General features: G+C 41.7%; 1 protein-coding gene across 10 annotated transcripts in view; it reads right to left on the minus strand.

Annotated features, from left to right (window-relative positions):
• The window catches only part of satb1b (SATB homeobox 1b), a 58,023-nt gene that overhangs the window by 4,902 nt on the left and 28,751 nt on the right, over positions 1-24,370 (minus strand). For 8 of the 10 annotated variants that reach the window (XM_026316725.1, XM_026316726.1, XM_026316716.1 and 5 more), the window contains 4 exons: positions 20,973-21,472; positions 18,201-18,413; positions 14,961-15,032; positions 14,311-14,466 (listed from right to left, as the gene is read on the minus strand). In XM_026316725.1, the coding sequence (XP_026172510.1) occupies positions 14,311-14,466; positions 14,961-15,032; positions 18,201-18,413; positions 20,973-21,472 (941 nt within the window). The remainder of the gene's footprint in view (positions 1-14,310; positions 14,467-14,960; positions 15,033-18,200; positions 18,414-20,972; positions 21,473-24,370) is intronic. The other 2 variants (XM_026316727.1, XM_026316722.1) reach the window with 1 other exon arrangement.

The raw sequence follows: 24,370 nt of genomic DNA on the forward strand, positions 1-24,370 counted from the left end.
TGTGAACAACGTTTTGCAAAATGTTATTTAAATTAAGAATCCAAAGATAAATGTGAAAGCATCATGTTGTTTCAGATGGAGCTGAAATGATCAGATCACTGATTTGGATCATTTTGACAGTCCCTTAAATGTTGTAGTCATTTTTCTTTTTCATGCAAAAACCCAGAACATTGTCTGGTTCTATCTTTTCAAATGTGAAGATGCCTTTTGTGATTATTAAATGAATATTTTGGTGTTTATACTGTTGATCTAACAAAACACATCACCTTGAAATTTATAATCACTTTTTTAGACCAAAAGAATAATTGATAACAATCATTTACACTTTTGTTTTTGCTGACTGAGCTGAGTGAGTGAGGATTCACGAACACACAGACAGAAAAGCTCCACAGTGACGTGGTCGCACAACCTCAAACATGATGACCCAAACCTGACCAGTGTGTGTGTGTGTGTGTGTGTGTGTGTGTGTGTGCGTGTGTGTGAGTGAAGGGAAAAAACACACTGCCGAGCTGAGTGGGAGACTGAAGAGGAGTGGGGGTGAGGTAGGATGAAGCTGTAGAGAAGCTACAAGAGAGCTGTAAAGGGACAAGAGAGCTGAAAGAGGGACGGCCGGGGAGGGAAACCGACGAGGAGGAAACACAGCCTCAAAGAGAAGCAGTGAGGTGTGAGTGTGTGTTTTTTACGGAGGGCTACTCGCTCAGCCGGGTAGTCTGTCCTGGCAGCGTGACAGAGCGGCGCTGTAATCTCCCGGCCAGTGCGCGGCAGCACCTTTCATTTCCACAGGATTACACCGCGTTGTTGGTCCGCACACAGACACACACACATGCACACACAGAGGGCAGAGCCACGCCACCACACTGCATGCAAGAGATAACTCAGCAGTTTGGTTGTCCCCTGTTCCAACTCCTCCCATAAGCCACATCAAACCCAGGAGGGGTTTTTGGAGGAAGCTGAGAAGGGGAGAAACAGAGAGAGAGACATGAAGAGAGAGTGAGAGAGAGAGCGAGGAGTGTGGGTAGAGGGGGCCATAAAGCCTGCGTGCCCACCTTGTTCCTTTGCCACGTTTATTGTTGCGTTTTTAATTTGCATGCAGAGGGATTTGGACAGCGCTCCAGTTGGGCTGTCTGTGGTTTCAGCTGATTCGGTAGTGAGGGAGAACACACACACACGCCCCACAAAACACAAACAGACGCACACAAAGCACCACACACCATCTTGTCAAAGCCAGGGAAACAGTACCCCGGCCCAACGATGGAGTAATCCAACTCAAACACTCCCCAAACCAGCAGGATTAAACCCAAAGTAGCAGAGCCAATCAAACAAAGGCACAACGTGAACTCCATTTCAATGCCAGGAAGTCCATTTGATGAAATAAAGTACAGAGAGTTTATTAGTTCACAAGTATGAATGTTCATTTGTGTGGCTTTTTACTTGTTTGCCTGTCTTTGATAATTTCCAGTTTTTGGACTGACAATTAGCTTTTAGAGAAGAAGCTGTACGAAGACTAACAGACCACAAAAGAACATTTGTTTAACGCTTTTTTATGTGATGTATGTCGAACAGCAGTTAGCGCTGCTCCCGGCCCGCACAGTGGACAGTCAGCATTTTCCATGGCAGTTTCAAGAGCCTTGTTTGTGTTTGTCTAATTGCATTGCTTCCACAGGCCAGGCAGAGGCACCGGGAGCAGAGGGAGGAGAGACAGAAAGAGAGGGAGAGGGCGAGAGAAGTTAGTGAGTTGACTCCCTGGTTGTCAGTAAGTCTTAAAGAAAAAAGAAAAAAAGTTAAATGTATAATACTTATTTTTTCTAAAATGAAAAGTAGTATGGGATTTATTTATTTAAAGCTTACTTATACATATATATATTTCTTAGTTACTAAGAGAGTAATTACTAAATTAACTAGAGTTGCTGTTCAGCATTCCCACACGCTGGTGATATTAACACACTGTACATCCATTTTCCCCTTTATTGTTTAATGTAATTTGTTGAGCCTCTCCACCGCAGCTGACAAGCACCAGTTGCTCTTGATTGGATCATGGAACTTACTGCCCCTGCCACTAAAGTGTTCCAACACGGTCCAGAAAACAAAAATCTAGGGCTCTTCAATCCAGCGTACTCTGTGTTTTGTTGAACATCATTAAGGGCTCTCTATAAATAAATAGAACAGGTAGTTGAGAACAGGCCTAGTTACCGTCCAACACAGTATACAGTATACACTCTGTTTCACAACAACTCGTGCTCAGTGAGAAAGTTTTCTCATGTCACGATTTCAGCATGGCTGCAAATAATGCAGCGATAGGAGCCAGATTTCTGATACTTGGAAGAAAGTCTGTGACTGGGTGGATAATTATCACTTAGAGCAAACCAACTCTTCTATTAGACCAGTGGAAACAGTTATAATGGATTTTCTCTTATAAAGATGGCACTTAGACTGTATGATTACATCTCAGACATCTTATCAGCCTTCTCTACACTAACCCACACGCAACTGTTTCCAGCAAACAAAGTGAGCCAACATGAGTTTAAGCTAACTATATAGCATGAAACGACAGACAGTCAAAGTTAATGACAGTCTGGTATAGAAGTGAATAGTGGCCCCAGATTTGTCAGGATGCTCATGTTGCTCTGTACCAACACGTTAGTCTTTAAAGTTTCACTGTGGTAGAACTGAGTCTTCTTGTTGCCTTAGCAGTGAGAAATCACTAAACACATATTTAAATTGATATATTCAATGTTACTCACAGCAACAGTGCTCAGTTAAATGCTAAGATAGTTGGTGAGTTGACCAAATAATCCACCAACAATTACACAACAGTACATTTGCTGTCAACAATTGATCAATCATCAACTATTGAGGAAAAATAACAAATATGTGTTATTCTAACCTCTTGTGTTTAAAGTTTTGGTGCTTGTTTATTTGTAATTAATATTCAAATTTATTATTTGTAATTTAAAGGTGTCAACTTGGACTAAAAAAAAAAAAAATCTTTTTTGTAGTACCTCTCTTTTGGCCATTTTATTAAAACAATAATGTAAAATGTTTTTGTTCAAAGCAAATATGAGGCTTCAAAGAGCAACCCTGTCAAATGAACAGCTAAAGGTGGGTTCAGATATTACATTACTGAGTAAATAATGAAAGACAGCTGCAACACACTACTTACTTTTGAAGCCATGGTGATCCATAGTGAAACCTATGAACTGTTTGATCAAAGGATATTCACTAATATATCTGTGTACCAGGTGTAATAGTAATATTAGTAATTGTAAAGTGTTTTTTTTTTTTTTAAAACAAGAATGAAATAAATTACAGAGTCATGTCCCATGACACTGCTCGAGTGAGTTGGCGAGTCTGTGGTAGAAATCATATTCGGACTACAAACAATAACTGATCAGCTTTTGACCTAGTGATGTAAACCAATGTATTTTCCAATGCTAGTTCACCCCAGACAAAACAGTAAGTGGTGCACTGGAGAGGCAGTTTATTTGGATGCTAAATACATCTCTCCATTGAACTCACAGATGCTGCACACAGGTTCATGGAAGCAATAAGTACCAACAGGCATAGGATTATCTTGCTATGTTGGCACACACCTGCGACAATATTGCACAATAATCCCCTGCCTCTAGGTCATCATTTCTTAATTATTAATTTGTTTCCAACAACAGGACAGGCAATCAAGTACCACCAGCCCTTTCTTGTTTTACTGCAGACACAGATCTGACCAGAGGCTCGTGGGGCTCTAGGGTCATATGGTGCCAAATTAAAAGGGTAATAAACTCTTCAGCAGGCCATTGTATGGTCCTGGTATAAATAGCAGCCGGGTGTTCTGATAAAAATATTTTCCTGACAACACAATAGTTGAATTCATGTGCAAGATTCACCCAGCTATGCAATGCGGTACACCGTGTATATGAGTGCTGCAGTCACAAGCTGCCAATGAGAGCATAGGCCTGCTCTGTCAGAGAACAGCATGGCATTCACTGCCCAATGCACCCACCCATTCACCACCAAACTACTGCTGCAAACACCCCCAACATGGAGGCTCAGAGAAACACTAATGAACAGCTGGCTTTGCTGTGAGACAGGGAGAGCAGACAGACACACTGACAGAAAGACACGCAGACAGAGAGGTCTGTCACAGAGCCTGGCCAACACCTTCTCTCTAATCTCATTTGCTTGTTATCAGCCCCATCAGGCTGACCTCGGCCACCGCAAAAATAAATAAATAAAATAAGTCAACAGATGTGCATCAATTTGCCATTTGAGTTCATCCCCCTTCCTTCCTGGGATTACTGTATGACCAAAAATAATACCTCAGTTTTAACCTCAGAAACAGTGTGAGTGTGAGTATACTGAGTATCATTTGAATGTGAACAAAAAAGGCCAATCACAGATGAAGAAATGATTGTGGCCATTGTTGTGGCTGGCTGCAGGGCACAACTGTTTCGGAGGCAGACAGACAAACCTCTCCTGTGTCTGAACAAGGGAGAGGACTAAAGAAGAGGGGAAACAATGCATTATTGTCTTGCCTCCTCCTCGAACCTGGCAGAGGCCCAGCATTGGCAGACAACACTATGCAGATAAATGCAGTTGATAACACAGTATGTTTGAACCTGTTTTTACTCCATGAGCAAGTCATCCCAGCGGCTGCACGTGCACATTCACCTTGCAACGTAACGTGTGCTGCGTTCTAAATACATTACGCCATAGTGGACACCCATCTGCTGACGACGGTGGAGTCTTAAAATGTTCCTGATGCCGAGGCATATGTGAATCTCCCGCAACAATAAGCAATAATTGACTGCACAATTCAAGGCCAGATTTTTTGTAAAGAATGACTCTTTATATGCAAACACAGCAGCTCTAAGTACTAATAATCTTTGGTGAACTCTAAGGAGCAACGGAAATGAGGTCAATGGCCTTAACTGAACTGAAATAGCAACGGGAAGGACAACCATAATGTGCCAAAAAAATACAGTAACAAATATGGCGTTGACCCAAATTTCTGTTCATCTGTAGCGAAGTTCTGGTGGTCCCACCATCATGAAATTAATTTCTGGTTACATAGGATTACAGCTATTGTTCATCGACGCAACACTGGATGACTATGTGAGGTCATGTGGTGTATTCACGGTATACCCAAATCGTGTTTATATCATTTTATTCGCTATGTGATAGGAAGATGATCGTGGCGAAGGGCAAGGTTTCCACTTAAAAATGACTGCTAGCAAGAGCCTAACATGCAAATTTGTCTCGCTACAGGAAGAGGCGATTACTGAACTGTACATAGATTTTACACCCAAAGTAATCGTGTTTGCCTTCTTTCATTCACTTTGAGCACGATGAGGAGAGGGATTGCACTGGAAATGGCTTTGCTATATCACAAACACTCATTTATCTAGCGTTACTCAGAAGAAGATTACTGAGCCTTTTGTCAACATGTTTTTAAATGCAAGCTCTACATTGTTTTCCTGTTCTGATATACAGTTTTATGATTTCAGGGAGACCAAGTCAAAACTACACAGCCTCTGAAGCAGAAATTCAAAAATACATATTACACATACTTTTTCCGTTAATTGTAGGAATTCAAAATAATAACCCTCCAGTCACAAGCTCAACTCTCCGACAATTCCTACCCACAAAAACATGACTGGATGTCTCCAACAGATACGGACACACAACACGACAGAGGGAATGAAATATAACTAAATATATGTTTATAATTATTTCACAAGGTGATAAAGAAAAAAATAATTTGCAGATAAAGGATATTACCATTTTTCTAAAAATGTACTACCTTGTTTACACCATGTCTAATGTTATTCACCATATGGTGATCAAAGAGTTGAATTTATTGTTAAACCACATTTTTATTCACCTCTACATCATTTTTCATAACCTCACCATCTGATTCCAATTAACTGGTCGTGAGCATTTATAATGAGGTAGACTACAAAACAGCTGGATCAAACGGACATCTTTTTGAATTGACAGATAGGCCCTAAAGAGGGATGGATTTGCGACCATAGAAATAGATGATAAAATTCCTAGTTCTTATATGTACAAATCATGAAGCCACCTCTCTTTTAAGGAAAGCTTTTGAGGATTAAAAACTGAGTCATCTAAATCACTTGAAAGTTGCCTTTAAAAAAAATAATTTTTTTATTATTAAATCATGTTGATATGACTCTGATGTCTTGTCAGAGTGGATGTTTTCCAGATTGTGGTTGCCAGATTGTGTCACTATCCTCTTTTGTGAGGATGTCAGTAGCTGAGTTTTAGGAATGAAATTTGCCAGTCTGAATCATACATGCCAAATAATTAATCTTCATTCGAGCTGCAACACAGAGGAGTCTTAGCCAAACAGTGAATGTTTTCTGAAAAAGGGTCGCGACCTCTGCACATACAATGAGTGTGTCGACAACAATAACAAACTGACGACTAACACGGCACACATTGTGGAGGCAAGGCATGACTGTGCAGGAAATGGCCCTCTCTGTGTCAGCACTTGCTCCCAGAAACAATACCGACCAGTTGTGTGTGGCAGTTTACGTCATGGCTACCGAACCAATAAAGTGTGCAGGGAATTTTCGAGCAACCAAATAGAGGCAGATGGAGCATAAAGAATAACCAAAGGCAAATGACCAGTCCATCTAAAATGGAGCACATTAAACATCTGTGTGGTTACAGTTTTTTTAACCGCACAGTTTGTTCTTTTTCAGCAAACTTCTTCTTTACACACAACCGACCACGGCATACAGTAGCAACAATCATAAAACCAGGGAGTTCCCAAGTGAAACCATGATCAACTTGAGCTGAATTTACAGAAATTTGCTTGACACCAGCAGTTAAGAGACAAAGGATATATATTTAATTTGCGTATCTCAAAATTATGTATTAATTTTTCTATATTCGCTCAGTATAAAGCCATAGAACTAACGCAGCATTTTATTTTATCTCATAAGAAAAAAAAATATTTTTAAATATCAACTGGCATTCTATATTAGTAAAAATTTTGTTCTCTTTGTCTGCACTTCAGATTGTTTATGTGTGTACCAAATGGCAGAAAATCAAATCACTGATTATGGTATACTACATGTGCCTCTCTGTATCAAATATTAGTATTGCTGAAATTGGACCATAATCTAGTTTAGCCTTGTGGTGGGCTGATATTTGGGTACAGTACCAACAGTGTCTGCACACTACACTGAATGTTCAAACACTGTTCTCCCACCACAAATTTACCTCTCATATATAATTTTTGTGGTTCGATACAGTTGAGGCAGATGGAGGATGAATGCACAGAAGACAACAAACACAGTGAAGATGATCTAGAGATAAACAACGGCAGCAACATTACACAGAAAGCACCTACATGGAGTCTGATTCCATCAATTATAAGAGCTTGATTGAGATTTAATTCAAAGCTGGGGTTTAATTGCTAATATCAAAGCATAATTAAGCTGATAAATCATGACTGATCTTATTGAATTAGGGATTGAAATAGCGGAGAACCTGCAAATTGTCTATGTCAGCTAAATAAGTGTTCTTAATTGGCATACAAGTTTGCTTCAGATACTAATGAAACTGAACAAATTTTCATCCCCAAAAAGTGAAACAGTCTTCATGTTTGGTAGTTTATTCAGGGCTATAAGTGTGTGTCTTACTGAGATTGGAAATTTATCTCAAACCTTAAATAGACTAGTATAAAAAATATTAAATTCATCCCTGTTCATGGCTGAGAGGGGAATATAAATATGCCCTTCTCTATGCTAAATTTTTGCAGCATATTGTATAATCAGTGATTGAAGCATATAATGTCTTCAGAGTGACATAGCTGAGAAGAGAGAGCGATAAGGACAGACAGAGGAGATTGTGAAAGACAGGGAGAGCAAATAATGCTAGAAAAACCAAGTGCACACAAGCACCAGCATGAGCACTTGGATAGGTCCTAATATTTCCCCATGCAATTCCCCCTCACTCACTCACACACACTCCTGTATGCACACACACTCACACAGACACACACTCTCTCTCTCTCAGACTGCATCTGCTGGAGCTAGTGGCTGTAGTTAAATTGAAATATTTCCCGGCGTGTGTCAGAAGCATGCAGAATGGTAATTATGACAGATCTGATTAGGCGGGCCGAGTCGGGCGGCTCCGGGCTGCAGGTGCGACCTTGTGCATTCCTGCGTGTGTAAATAAAATTAATTACAAGCGTAGGGGGCGCGCAGCGCGTGACATCAGCGCGCACAGGGGGGACTCCCACGGGGGGCACCCTAATGGAATATTTTCCCCGAGTCTAATAATACAGTTGGTATTGACTTGAGGTAATTAGGGGGATCATTAAAGCGCTTTTCCCGGCGTATTTGCCTGCCTGATCAGATTAGCGAGAATGGGCCTCAGAACAAGTCCTGTGTGGTCTGTCAGGAGAAGTGGAGACAGTGGGAGAGGGTTAGCTAGCAAACATTTGTAGGTAAGAAAGTACCAGCAAAATAATGTGCCTGTCACTGAGACACGGGTAGTATTTTCTAAAAAGCTAGCAAAATGTAAGGACTAGTAAGGTTAGACACATAGTTAACACCCTGGTCACAAGATTCACTGAGAGGTAACCAGGGCCTATTAGAAAAATGCTAGCTAACTAGCTAACTGGCTAACACCTCCTGCTCCACAGTAAAAAAAAAAAAAAAAGGATTTGTCATACGATAATGCATCAGAGGTGATGACAAAGAGACAATTTGGAGTACTGACAGTTGGGGCAGGTTCCTAGTATGGACTGCAGGGTAGGAGGTAGGCGAGCAAGAGGAAGTGAGTTGTGCAATTGGAGACAGATGGGGTGAGAGGTGGCATGTAAGGCGTAAGTGAGAGAGATGGCAGGAGAGACACAAAGTGCTCTGGGCATGCTCAGTGAGACTGTGCTCCTGTTAGGAGGAGGGTTCGATGAAACAGGCAGTGGAGAGAAAACAGGCTGGTGGGAATTCCACTGTCCATTAAACAATAAAAGAAAGGCTCATTTCAGAGGGAGGGGAAGACTTACCATTTGCAAGATAATTCATTCGCTAAATTAATTATTCAGACAGCTGGGTCTCCAGTTCAAGAAATTGTGTCTTTAATAATAGAGGGGATCTGGCCTAGCCTGTTTCCCATGGCAACCTAATAACCAAGCAGGCACAGGAGATAAATAAATAAATCAATTAATAAACAGTCACGGCCCTTTTAGATCCCTAGAGGTTGTGATATGCTTCCTCTGATCGACCTAATATGAGAGAAGAAGAGGTGTAGAGTGCACAAACAAAAAAGTAAGACATACTGATGCCTTTCCTTCCACCACATAGAGATGAAAACTTCTGGGAAGGGGGTGCAAAATTTCAGTGAACAGCTGAAAACAGCCCCTAGCACTGATCACAACCCTGGAACCGTTCCTGATATTACAAACTATCTGATAACATCTTTGCTGTATCAAATTTACTATACTAGTTTGTCATTTAATACCATTTACAAACAATTCTTCATGCCATACATGACTGACCACAAGTGGCTCCTCAGTAACAAACAAACCTCTGAACAGTCACAATCTAGAAACAGACACCCAAAAGGTCAGCCATCTGCCCCTCTTGTTAAGCAGCCATTGGATAGAGCAGAGTGATTCAAGCTGTATGTGTGTGTGTGTGTGTGTGTGTGTGTGTGTTGTTTGTTTGGTCCAGTTGGGTGTGTCATGTGCTAAATATCTGAGATCCAAACTGAGCTCAGGTCCATATAACACATGTACGGCCACTAAACAGATTCCACCCGTAGCAGGAAATTAGTCATTTTCGAAACATGGAGGAAGCAGTTCCAGTTATTCTGTCACCCTCCCTTCCTCCTCATATCAGTGTCCCCATACACCCACCGCCCCCCACCTCTCCAGACCAACGAGGCACTCACTCCCCAACTCACCATCGCCACCCCCCACGCTCCACTCCAGAGACTGCTGTGCCAAGCGGGTGCAGGGTGACAGATGGCATACACCAATCTCCCCCCTCGCTCTCCCCTCTCCCGCCTACTGCACCAGCTCCCCCTGCCCGGCCCCCCCGGTGGCGCAGCGGCGGACCAGATCAGTGCCATTCTGTCTCATTAGAGCCTGGCTAATTAGCGTAGCCTCTTCCAGGGGAGAATGAGCGAGTGAGAGAGATAGAGAGATGGGGAGGGAGGGTGGTGTTGGTGGCGGTGACTGCGTTCTGTACTCTACTGGTCATTGAAGAGTCGGAGGGCTTTGAGCCCCACGGTGCGCAAGGCTCCCAGGGTGCTTGTATTATGACAGCAGGGACTCTGATTCCATCCATTGCTCCATTCCTCTCAGGAAGTGTCAGGGATGTTTAGACATAAAAGTCATGTCAAGAAATGCCCCCAGCCCACTTTACCCCACCCTCAGCTAACCTCCCATCGCTGCAGTCGCCGCCCTCTTTGCCTGGCTAGCCAACACAGCAAACCTCCCATGTTAACGGGAATGAAAACAAAGCATGTTAGCTTGCTAGATAGCACTCTAGTCCTACTGAGCCAGTTAATAATGTTGACATCAACTCCGGGCTATCCAGATCATAGCTTGCACCTCTGCAGGCTAAAAAGAAATGGGCCGTTTGGCGAATACAGCTACTTCTGGCAGTGACATCTCTGGATTTGAACCAGTAGCACACAATTGTTTTCTCCAAGTCTGACATCTCCTGAAGCTAAATGGAGATAGAGCATTCTTGGAGCATTCGATCAGTTTGAATCATTGAGGAATGGATCATGAATAATGATTCTGATTTTATCAAAGAGTAAATGTAATATCTGTCCTAATAAATCAGAATGACTGCAAAGATGGTTTAAAAAAAACAAAACAATGTATGTTCAGACTTGAAGTGAATGGCGACCATTAATCTGAGTAATATGGCTGGTGTTAGATTCACTGCTCTATAGTTACTACTCTGGATATGTGGCAGTAAAAGAGTGATTGAAATGCAACACTGAATATGTAGTGGTGGGGGGGTGGGCAGCAAGGCCTGGCAGAGGCCTGCTGTGGTTACGAGCCCTAAGAGAGTACAGGATGGCTGCATTCCAGGAAATCCCCCCCACAAACAGACATACACACCAACAGACACACATACATTCAAGTGTGCCTGCACATAAACCCATATTTGATGCACAGAAAGGCACACACATGAAAACACATCTACACTCACACACACACACACACACACACACACACACACACACACACACACACACACACACACACACACACACACACACACACACACACACACCAATCAGTAAACTCCTGTTTACTGCATTTCCATGTCAGGGGCCACTGCTGCCTCTGGCCTCCTTCATCTCCACATCTGAGCTTTTACTCAGCTCTATCATCAGTCTCTTCATAAACAAGACAACTAATATTATATACAAACACTAGATGCACTTACTACAAGGTGCACACAAACCCACGCGGATAAAGAATCAATACTATTGGGCCCTGGTCACCTGATTTTGTGATTGCATAGGCATGCTGGGAAATCCTAAGTTGAGCTGAAGAGGCAGAGGTTGAACTGCACACCAAGCTGACAGGATAGTGCCAGCCTCCGTGATGAGGCCTCTTGTCCCTCCCCCTATGATTATTTTCCTGGTCCCGATTCGGGCATCGTGCCAGTCCAGCCCATCCTCCATCCTAATCACCAACCACATCCACGCTGCACTCCCAAGCTCAGTACCAGCAGTTGCTGCTGGCATAGTGCTCTACCAATACTATACATTCTGCTATTCTTCCTTACAGACTGATTCAAAATTTAATGAACAATTAACACTAAAGTACTCAACACCCAGTGTACTACCAAAAAAAACATTACTAGTAAAAAAAATTGTGTGGTTTCATTTCTTTTGTTCCAGCAGTGGCACTAATAGCTTTCTGGGAATAAACAGAACTAAGTGCTTAAGCAGCAATATCTACATTAGCATGGCTAAACAGACAAGGAAAAATCAGAAGACCTATAGAAACTTATGTAGCTTCCCCAAATGTGAAGAAGAGCTGTTTTTTTCCCCACTTTGAGCCACGTGTAAACAGAAGCTGGAAATGATCCTCCATATATATATATATATATATATATAACCAGACAACTGGTTTATATTTTATATATATATATATATATATATATATATATATATATATATATATCAGCATCTTATTCCTGTACCTTAAAACCAGTATCAATCACCTCTCCGACCCAAGATCATTTAACCATGTGTGAAATTTTATGGATAGTACTTAATAGAGTGAACAGAGGAAAGTGCTGCTGTCTCGGGCTGTAACTAACGATTATTTTCACTATTGATTAGTCCACCTATTATTTTCTCAATGAACTGTTTGCAGAAAAACACAAGAAGCTGAAACCAGCAAATTGGTGGGCATTTTTGTTTGAAAAGCACTGACTCCAGAACAGTTGCCGATACATTATCTGTCAATCACCTAATCAGTTCATTGATAAGTCATTGTTATACTGCTGTCTACAAAAAAGACGTATATATTCTGTTTCTGCCCATACTGTCTGACTGAAGTGAATTCTGTGACTAAACTAAAAAAGCCATACAACTGTATAATAAAACTAATACCTCTTGAAATAAAAAAGCCAAATCTTGGATTATAGATGACTTTTGAGGAAGCTGCAACTGACAACTAAGTGCTCGTCTGATTTTTGGGGTTCAGGGGGCCTGATGGGGAGGAGCAGCCGCTGGTCTGGCGCTGCTGGTAGCTGTGTCAATGCCGGCTGGGTAGTAAGGGGGGAGACCAGCTGCCCGGGGAGCGCCCATTACGAGATGGAGCCAGAGATAAGTGCTCTCCCAGGCCCCCTTTCACAGGCATAATTAGCACACTTCTTATCTGCTGCTCAATTCACATTCACACCCGCCTGCCATGAATGGAACGTGAAAGAGAGGCAGAAATCGGGGGAACGAGAGAGGTAGAGGGGCAAGACAGAAAGATAGGAGGGAGGTGGAAAAGGCACGGTAGAAACCTGTTCCCAGACAAACCTTCATTTGAGAAGAGTGAGACGTGCGAGTTAATGCTGCGACCGCCTCGCTCTCCCCCTTTCTCTTTCTCCATCCCTCCAAGAAGTCTTTGAACTCTTTAACAAAAACAGTGGTTTGGGCATCAAACTGCAATTTGGTAAAACAAAGCTATCTGGGGGTATAATCATCCTAATCAGCAAGAAAAAAATAAAGCCTTTGCAGATATTTCCAGATTATTCCGCCCTCGGTGATCTATGTCTCCCCCATCTTCTTCATCAAGCACAATTGTGGAAATCTTCGTAACTATGCCACCGACAGACACATGAAAACCTTTAATAATAACTCCTCAGTGTCACATTTAAATTGCTTTTAATAAAGAGTTAAACTGGTTGTGTGTTTTCCCATTTTTTCCTGTTTCCAACACACAGGCTTGTATTGTGTGAGCTCCCTGCTCTCTGGGAGAAGATAACAAAGGGCCCCCATCGCCTTACTGAGCGGAGCAAATATAAACAGGTTTGTTTGGTATTGAAACAGTGTCGGCTGTTAACTCCAAACCCACAATAAAGAAGACATGTGTCATTATAATGATAAATCACCACAGTGGTGCACTGAGCAAGTTTTGTTACATGTTGGACGATTTTCCTCTTCTTTGCCTGTAGGTGTATTATATATCATGATGCTATGTGTATTTAATCTTAAATGTTTTATAAATGCTTCAATGTTCTCGACTGGCTGATGTGTGTGTGAGCTCAAGTGCACTGAGGATTATCTTATTTAGAGACCAAGATGACTGTCTCAGGCTTAAGAAAGCTTATGCTCTTGCTTTAAATTTTGCAGTACATTCACCGTCCTCTGTGTTTGTGTGTGTGTGTGGACACAGTAATGTATGCAGGTTTGGAATTTCAGATTTGGATTTATGGCACATCAATACTGCTCTAAGACCCTCTCCACAAAGTAAGACCTCATGTAATCAATAACAGCATTAATATATGCAACAATAAAAGGTAACTGGAATCTTGTTGCTTTTCATAGACAAGACTTTGGATTTTGAATAAAAAAACATGTGTTGTGGTTTGTATGCTGCAATGCCCTTTTTTTATATTTTGCAGCTGAACCTTAAATTAAAATAGTCAATTGCATTTTTTGGAAAAAGCAAGTGACTGGAAATCTGCTAATAGAAAACACTAAAAAGGTTTTTATACAGTTCATACTGTATATTTGCATCAGTATATCATTGCAGTAAACCGATATCCTTCTTGATTTAATGGAGGTGTTTAGTATGTGTTTAGGTACCTGGCTCTTGGAGGCAGCCACCTTAGCGAACAGGGCCTGGGACACTTTGGCCCTTTTCATCTCCTGCTGGATCTCGTCATAAATAGTAGAGTTGATGTTGAGGATGCAGCTCTCTGTCTTGCCATTCCACTCACTAGGCAGTGGTGAAGGTTTCACCTGTCAATTGAGTGAAAATGGAGAAAGCAGCAAACATAATACTTAATGCTTTGTCATATATTGAATTCTTCTTTGCATTTGATCTGGGTCACTGTACTTCACATGAAGATGTGTGACAGTTTATCTATGGAACAGTCCACATCTGTATGTGTTTTATAACTGAGCAACATTATTTATTTTCATATTTCTGACACCAAATTAGGTTTAAACACACGAACATAAGCTTGATTTGACCCAGGTCTAGATGTAATTAAAATTTAAAGCTTTGTAACAGTATAAACATTATGACTATATCTTATCTTAAATATCAAACAAAAACTGATTAGAATGCAAATATCAGTCTTGCACTTCAAGGATAAATTTCCTTTCCTACTCTGAAAACATGTAAATAGCAATGATGCTCATGCTGGGAAATGATAAGCTTTAAAATGAGTAGTATCTATAAAAATGTGAGTTTAAAATGGTGGTGGTGAAGGGTGGAGTTATTTGCTCACAGGGGAAATGCCCACGGGGATTCGGGGATTCCAGTCCTCGGGCCTTACACTGTTACCGTCTTCCCTCCGGGGCTGCAGTATCAGGAACACAACACAACCACATTTGTTCAGGCTGACATGAGGATAAAGGGCTGGCTAAACACAAGCATCTACAAGCATGCACCCACCTCACGCACAACCACACATGCCGAAGTGTAGATTACACCCACGCATTGCACCAGTGTTACTTTGCTCCAAACACTTGGATATGTTGTTATTATTTTTATGTCAAGCTGGTGATTAAAAAATAAATGCAAGTCAAGTGAAATCAAATCATCTTCATTCAGCGGCTTGTTGCATCTTGACAAAAATCCTTTGACAAGGTAACAAGTATCCTAATAAAAGCATTACCCAAGAACCATTAGCATCTGAATCATTCCATACGAGCCCTTTTGAATGGAGACAGCGACAGGGTTGGGAATGAATACACTGCATTCAAATAAGCCATAATAACACCAATAGCAATTAACTCACGATAGTGCCTGTGATCAAAAAACATATATATTCAAGTATTTGTCTAGACACCTAATACGAGCCCCCTTCTGTGTTTAGAACAATCAGATAATCCTAAAATTTGTGGTGAAAGTGGAATGTCGGGCCATTTCTGGGCCTTTCATCCTGTTTTACGACAGCTCACCATGGGCTTGTCAGTCTGAGTGGTAGGTTACCATGTCATGCTAATTGTTAAGGCTGGGACGTGCACTAACTGGCTTTGGGGGAGTTCAGCCGACCCGGCAGCACACGTGAGAGAAACATACCTCTGCATCTGTTTTTATGAGGCCAATAAAAACCCTCCTCTGTCTCTGGCTCAATTGCCACCCTGGCTGATTTATGTGCTTAAATTCACAACGCATCGCTCCAGAGGAGAGGCTGGCAGATGGCCAGGTGTATGAGTTTGCAAACGTGTGAGTGCGCATGTAAGAACTGCCTTGTGTAGGGACAGGTCTATATGATAAATGTCAATGAGTTTAAGTTATACAGATGAAGAATATTAGGTACTGATGTGGCAACAGCATTCTGAGTGACGTGAAACTAACAACCACAACCCAGAGGGTTTGAGTTTGGGGTCATGTTTGAAATAATTTCGGCTTGTATGCCATGTAGTGTTTATTGTTCAGCTTGCAAATGTATTTCTGTTTTGTAATGCATCTCTACAGCTCACTGAGGTGGTCTCATACGCTAAAAGGCCCTTGGTATATTCAATCTGTAAGGAAGGGGATTACTGATCCTGAATTTACCTGAGGTCATTATTAACAGTGTAAAAAGTCCTATCTTAAAATCCCTCTCTCTACTTCCTGGGAAGGTAACACAACAGAATACCTTTCTCTCCACTCTACTGCCCTGCATTGACACAACCTTGATTGTGAAGCTGAGCTGTGAACTGCGAAGTGGTCCTACTTCAGCTCAGCACCGCTGCTTCAAAACGGGACACTACTTTCTTTTAGGCTTGTAAAGACAGTAACTGCTGCCACGCTGAGAAATTTATGGGTAGGCACCATTTTAGAGTTGGGTGGGCCTTTGCTTCGGTCTTTCTTTCCACCTCGCCTAAATAAAAACCAAAGCTTCACTGAGGACTGGACAGAGGAGGCCTTTGTCTGGCCTTCTCACCTCCCAGACACAGCTGACCGCACTTCAAATGGGCTTAAGTGTTAGAAAGTTGCCACATACCTTTCAAATGAGGGACACTGATTTGCGGCAAGGGCACAAAGTTGTGCTGTAGTATGCAGTGATTTTGAAAGAGGGACTCACTAAATGATGTTTGATCTTTCACAGAGCTTGTCATCACTGAGTGAGCTTTATTTTTGAAATGGGAGGGCTGTTAATGCTGCCTAATGCATGGTAAAAGGTCAAAATTAGCACAAAAAATTATCCATCATTTGTGCACCATTCTCACCTGTGTGGTGAGGGTGGGAATGCTGTAGAACTCATTTACATGCCGGGTAAATGTAAAGTATGTTCTCCACTGGGCACGTTCACAGAATGATTTGGCTTTTATAGATTCCACGTGTTCCAGACAGGTTGCACCCTGATACAATAGACAGCAATGTGAAGCTTGTAACGCAACAATGTGTTAGAGTGGTGTTTGTATGCATACATGCCTCATCACATGTAAACATAACTGTGCTAATGAGTCTGTATTTGTACAGTACAAATTTGTAAACTGAAACCTTTTACACAAATTGAGAGAATCTTCTGCTTAAGGAACAAAAAGGAACAGCATTTTGTTTAAAACCTATGTATTCAGGTTACTTACATTTACTTATGTTGCTAAGTTCATGCAAATTTCTGGGTTGAGTCCATGACACCAACAGGAAAGTCTAGATTCTTACATACACTCTAACCTGCTGCCACACCTCCATACCTGCACTGCAAACCGACTGCATCTGAATACATCCACACAGAACAAACAATATGTTGAAGTGGCCAACTCAGCACCAGCTCAGCACCAGCTCAATTCACATACGCTGTGATATGATGTATAGATTTTGCCATTGTTGTTTCACTTGCACACTTTCTAAACTACAACAGCACTTTTGCTGTGGATAAAAAGGCTTGTGCACTGCATGATTTGTAAGAAGAGCAAATTTATTGAGCAATACTGTAGAAATAAATAAAAGTGATGGGGATCTAGTAAACTTAGTAAATTCCTGTTGCCCTAATTTTTGTCATAGCCATCAGAAATATAATTTTACATCTGGTCTGCATGGAGACCACAAGAATTGTAACAGGTTGTCTTGGGTGGCTTTGTGTTTTGTCCGTCATGTTATGGACACCGGTTTATTTTGAGTGATCTACCAAAGCATTTCCACTTTTTCTCTTTGAGTCCTCCTTTACAAAACAAATAAAAGAATGTAAAAATTATTACTTAAGGTGCATATAACACTGGTGCAACAGTAATTGATCGGTCAAATCATAAATCAGTTCCAATGCTGTCAGCATCTCCTGCAGCACCATCAGGAACCTTAATGGACAAGTATAAATCTGCCTTTACCCTTTGATTTTCATATTCTGACGCTACAGTAAACGAAATATCTTTATTCATTACATCTTCTGTCTGTGGGTCAGCTCTGCCTCGAAGTGATGTTTGAAAACCAAAAGCTTGAGTCTACTAATTCAGTCCTACCAAGTAACATTCATGGTAACATGCAGAATAAATGCAGAAGAGCCATGGTAAAGCACAGAGGAATAAGATCTCAGTACCTGTACAGGTCTGCTGGGCTGGGTGCTGATGAGTGGAGCAGAGCCAATAGCTGAGGCGGCAGTCAGGCTGCGCTCCCTCTCCTCCTGATAGATGCGGTCACGCTCAGCCTCTGGCAGCTGCAGGAAGTTCTGCATGGCACGCAGGTTGACCAGCAGTGACTGGGAGGCTGTTTTAGGGTCTTCCTCCTTACGTAAAATCTCAGACAGTAAGCCCTGCATGACAGGGAGGCAGGAAAAGGGACGAAGAAGGTCGGTGAGAAAGAAAGGAGTTGGTGGAGAGAAAAATACACAACAACAAAAACTAAGGACGTTAATCCTGGTAAAGGATTCTTAAATAAGACAGCAAGGGATAGCCATAAGTGTAAATGGAAATTTTAATTAGTATAGAATTTCTGAAATAGCTGGTCATGTCTCATTTTTCTTTCTCAGTCCCGATTATGACGGTGTCTCCCTTTCCCTTACAGTCAGCCCTTCTTAACAGCCTGCAATCACTCCAACCCTCCATCTTTCTCTCATCCTCCTCTATTTACTGTCTACAGAGCTTTTGTCTTGAAGTGAAAAATATTCTTTGCTGCTTGTTCGTAACACTTCATCAGCGATCATTCTTGGATGACAAAACTACTTCATTGAAACTTGCTTGGCCTTTGAACTCACTACATTTGGTTGCATGTAATTTTGCAGATCTTGGACATATTCTTAGAGCCGTATGTTGCTCTGGATAAGCACTGCAGCTACTCGCCTGAAATGTGAAAGTCTGTTACGGCGGGCAATCAGTGTATCCTCTGTTTACTTTTCAATAGCGCTCAATTCCATCATTATGAGACGGCGATGACTCCATTATCAGAGACGTGTGATTGGGCCTTTTCATCAGCTCTTGGCCACACACTGTGCAAACCATCGCTGCGCTTCTCTCACTATCAATAGGTGTGATTTTGTAATAAAACAAGGTGATGGAGAAAACATGCTCATGCTCTTACGTTCATATATTTATTTATTTCAAGAATAAAGTCCTTCAGGGAAATGAGAAGAGCTGCAAATATGTGCTTGGTGTTGTTTGTCTGACTATTAACATGTATGCAACTACATGTGTCATTTTTAAATAGGCAGGTCTCTGGTATCCAGACAAGTGTGAACCCATACACACATGAATCAGGCTCACCGTGGCATTTTTATGCCGAGAGAGACTTGATGTACACAAATATTCAGTCAGATAAATAGATTAGGGGCATATCCCTTATATGTTTGTACTCTGCACGTCTCTCTGCATTCTTCAGCGTGTGCATGCTTATCATTTTCAACCCTTTCTATCTCTTTGGTCAATCAGTTTCCTCTCAAAAAAACAAAACAAAACAAAACAAGAAAAAAGCAAACTCAGCTCCTTCCCTCCGCCTCCTCTGATCCACCTCCTGCATCGACAGCAGCTCCTTCATGTCACTACATAACACCCTTCCCCTCTTTTCCCTTCATTAACACAGACTGGTGAAAAAAAAAAACAAAAAAAAAACACATGCCTAATAAATAATCCTCCAAAGACAAACTCTCCAACAGCACATTGAGCTAATTCCTCATATCAGCCACAGATAAGACTCTGTTCGTGTGGGAGCTGCACAAAAACACCACTGTCTGACTCAACCATACACCGCTCACACATCTACTTTTGGAGTGGGAGTTGCTGCACAATCTCATTCTAATAGATTCTTATCATTTTCTGATTTTTTTTTTTTTTGTATGTGTTTTTTTTTTTTTTCTTCAGTCGAAATCACAATAAAGTGAATGGAGTCGTAATGAGGTTTACCATCACCTCCTTCAACCTAACCCAACACAGACAGTAAGTCTTAAGACATTATCACTGTTATCTGAGTGTGTGTGTATGTGGGGGTGGGGGTGGGGGGGGGGGGTGTGTAAGGCTGCTCACTATGAAGTTAAACCACATATTTGGCAGAGGGAGAATGCACGTCATGACCGCTTGGGTCTTTCTAATGGCAGTTTGCCAGCTGTCTTACAGTAGAGGCTCTAGATAACTTGAGTTCATGAGAATTATGAAGTAATAAAATGTGAAAATACACTGATTCAAACACCAGGCCTTTCTTTGTAATTCTTGGTAATAGTGGTCCCATGAAATTGTTTTATGACTTTCTTAATGTGATGTATTTCCTTTTCAAACAGGATGTTGGTGTGGAATCTTAGACAGCGAGGGATACACTTCATCGACAGTTATGGAGAGCAAGGCCGTTTGATTTCAAAAACAGACTTGCTGAAATGTTGAAAAATTTAAGGTGATATTTTTGGATGGATTTTTTAGTTACACCCTCTTAACTTTATAACTGCCACATTATGTCCCTGCACTGTTTTCCAGGAAGAAGCAGCTTTCTGGGAAGTTCAAGTCCCCCTTTTATTGGAATTTAAAAGGTACTATTTGTACTCCGAATGTTTTAATGTCTTGTGACTATCTCTGCCAGACTGGAGCATAAAATTAAGGATAAAATACATGAAATTACAATTAATTATATAAAAAAAATTAACTAAATTGTCAATCAGCTTAAAAATAATGGATGTGTAAATAATTAAACACTGGATATTTTCCATGATTATACAATTTCATCACCAATATATATAAAATGATTCTTGGATATATCGTCTAACTTGGTTCAACCTGAGACACCCAGTCTCAACATGCAGCCAAACCTGAGGTTTTTCATCAAAAGGGCATAATTTTATTGTTTTTGTTAGAAATTATATTGTTATTCTAATCCATGTGTCTTCCCTCCTTACCTGGGTTCTGTTGAAGGCCACACGGGCGAAGACGGCCTGTGAGATGCCGGCCCTTTTCAGCTCGTCCCTCACCCACTGGTAAATCTCGGAGGACACCTCTGTGTTCGACGCCACCTGTGGCTCCAGAGGCTTGGTGTGGGAGCTGCGATTGACAGGTGGGTGGTTGAGGTACTGCTGCGACAGGGACTGCTGCGCCAGCAGTCGGTTCACTGCATACTGTTGGTTGAGAATCTGTGCCATCACAAGCTGCTGGTTGACCAGCTGGGGGCTGATTGGCGTGGATACCAGGCCAGGGTGGTGCAGACTGGGGAGCTGGGGCTGCCGGCCTCCAGTCTGCCCGCCGTGCGGCGGCGGAGCGTGGGGCAGTGGCGGCACTGGCGAGGATGGGGTCTGTTCTGCCGTGCTCCCAGGGATGGGCTGCTGCTGTTGGGAGAAGCCCAGGTGGTTGTGATTGTGGTTAGAACTGGGTGGAGAGAGGTCAGACAGGCCATCCATCTCTGCTGGAGGAGGGGGCAAAAAGATGAGGAAAGAGAGAAGTAGAGAAACAGACAATGTTTAAAGTGTGTCCTAAACATCAGAAAGTAAACACAGGAGAGGAGAATGTAGAAGATAACAAAGGCCAAAACTGCAAAGTGCTGGAGAATCTGAAAAAAGTTCAGCTTTAATCTAAAAATCGTGAACACCAGAGTAATGTCACCATACCCACAGTCTCTAATCACCAGAAAGGAAAAAGAAGATCATCATCAATTTAAACTTTAGCCTTGAGGGAAAATGTTTGTTTACTTTTGGGAGCAACAGGACAATAGCAACAGCAATCCATTGTTACACCCAGTACATTTATATCTGCAATGCCAGACTGATAAGAAAAACATACAGGAGTTTAGTGCCTTTTGCTAACCAGTGCCCTTCACAGGCCTCTTCCTCCATGATTAGATACGACACAGATGATCACACAACAACTGGTTAAAAAAAGGAAAAAAGATGCAAATGCAGATAAAAAAGCTTCATTGTGTTTTGACCTAAGTCTTGCATAACCCATGCCTTCAAAACTAAGTTCAGAATGTCTGTGGCCTCATCATGTGAAAAAAAATTTTGGCGAGACAGTGGAGTGTAAGTACAAGATTAAAGTGTGTGTGTGTGTGTGTGTGTGTGTGTGTGTGTGTGCGTCCAAACAGACAGAAGCAGTGCTGATAAATCTGATTCTCTCTTTACATCCTTAAGTCTAAAATAAGGAACACAAGCTAGCCAACAGGACATTTTAAGGGGAGGAAACTATTAGGGATTAAATAGAAACACAGACAGGAGGAGTACATTGGAGGATACAGTGTATGACCTGAGGAACAGCTTTATCTGAATGTACTAAATCTGACTTAAAGTGAACTGTCTGTGAGACTTTAAATCTGTGTGCTGTCATTTAATGGCATTTAAAGATTTTTGCGGCATCTCTTGCTTTGGGAATCTTTAAGTCTGTAATGGCTGCGAGGGAATATTTTAAGACAAGTTTAAATTATGTGCTTAGAGGATGAAAACAATGATTTTACATGCAAAGTACTACCCTCAGTGAAGTGAATGAGCATTTGGAGCAGCTGAATATTTTCAGGTTTCCACCTCTCTTTAAGGAATTCACATATGCTGAGGCTTTTTGCTTGCACTGTGCCGAGTGAGTGGGGGGAGGCAGCATTTAAGAATTTATATGGATGGCAACATTAACACCTTACAAGTGTGCTGCGGTCTCCACAGCCCACAGAAAAACATAGTACGAAATTGTGAAAAGGGTAAATTACTGTTATGGGAAGGAGGGGGAAGTCTTCAACAAGCTGAATTTTTTAGCAGATGAAAGATTAAGTGCATGGATGTTTTCCAAAAATACACACAATAATCATGTGTTTGAGCTGCCTGTTTCTTAACTGTCAGCAAGCACAAAACATCCGGCCAAGATGGGTCTATTGAGTGTTTGTCACAAACAAATGATGTGCAGGGAAAAAAAACAAAACAAAAAAATCTTGGTAATAATCACATCTCTTCCCATAATCCCTGGCATTCCCTGGCTCTGATGGTATGGCATGCCTATTCACTCATATGTGAATGTGTGTGTGTGTGTGTGTGTGTGTGTGTGTGTGTGTGTGTGTGTGTGTGTGTGTGTGTGCGTGTGCATATGTTCACTCGCACAGACTGCTGGGGGGCATGCTCACAACACACAAACACACAGGCACATGGAGGCATTTCCATGCAAATTGAAAAGAGAAGGGGTGACAGAAGAGCATGGCAGGCCCTGGGAGAAAAAGGCTGCCACAGAAGCGGGAGTCCTCGTGTGGAATCCTGCCACAAAAGAGCCCCGGATTAAACACACAATGGGAATGGGATGTGGGCTGAGGGAGGGAGGGAGTGTGTGTGCATTTGTGTGTGACTATGAGTGAGGGAGAAGTAGAGGGAATGAGAAAGAGAGATATATAAAGTGACCTAACTCTCTTGTCTGTGCTTCCCTGCACTAGCGTTGACATGACAAAAGACTGACACCACATTCGCTCGCAGCCGGTAACACCACTTCAGCTGCCAGAGCAGCACACCAGCTTGCCAGTACCTGTGACCAGGTACTTATTCCCCTTGACTTCAGGCTCAAACTGCTTAGAAAATGCAGTGTGGTGAAGTTAATGCACTGCCAAAAGCTCAAAGTGATGACCCAGCCACTCTCATTTCTATCCTTCATAGGTGGCTTTTCCCCAGCATTTGCTCTTCCTGCCATTTGCAACCACATGCAGCAGCCCGTCATGAATGTTAAGTATGGGGGAAATGTTGCAGGGGTGCAGTGGGCACCTGTGGCTTGTGTGCCAAAGTTTTGTGCCTGAGGTTTTGTCTAACATGACACATGGGTTTGTGAGAATGTGTGTAAGCTCATCTTGAGATGTTATCACTGACTGGGTGAACATATACATATGTGGTTTCTATCCTCAGAGAGAATGACTATAAAACAATAAAATGAACAGTTTACTATTCAGCTGTCTCGTAGTTAAAAAGGATGTTAAATGTCGGACCACGATCATTTTGATTATGTGTTGTTTCAAGTTGAGATGGATGAAAGTAATATACTTGGATGAAAGTGAATAACTTTAAGGTCTCTTTAAGGTGGTTTAGAGTTTAAGATTAAGATTATAATTTAGACTTTATCCAAAGCAGGTATTTAACATCAAGCATTCTATTTAGGCATTAAGAAAGGCATGTCCCTCCTCCGACGTTGAGTGTGTGTTTATCTTCTTGTAATAATCAAGGTAAGCAGACAAAAATCTGTTTGCACAATCATGTTATGACAACAAAAACCTGGCCCACATAAATTAAAGCTCAAAATGTTAAAGTTTGGGTTTTTTCTTTAACATTAGATTTAGGATTGAGCTAAATTAGTT

The sequence above is a fragment of the Mastacembelus armatus genome, chromosome 16, assembly GCF_900324485.2.
Source record: "Mastacembelus armatus chromosome 16, fMasArm1.2, whole genome shotgun sequence".
NCBI classification, from domain to species: domain Eukaryota; kingdom Metazoa; phylum Chordata; class Actinopteri; order Synbranchiformes; family Mastacembelidae; genus Mastacembelus; species Mastacembelus armatus.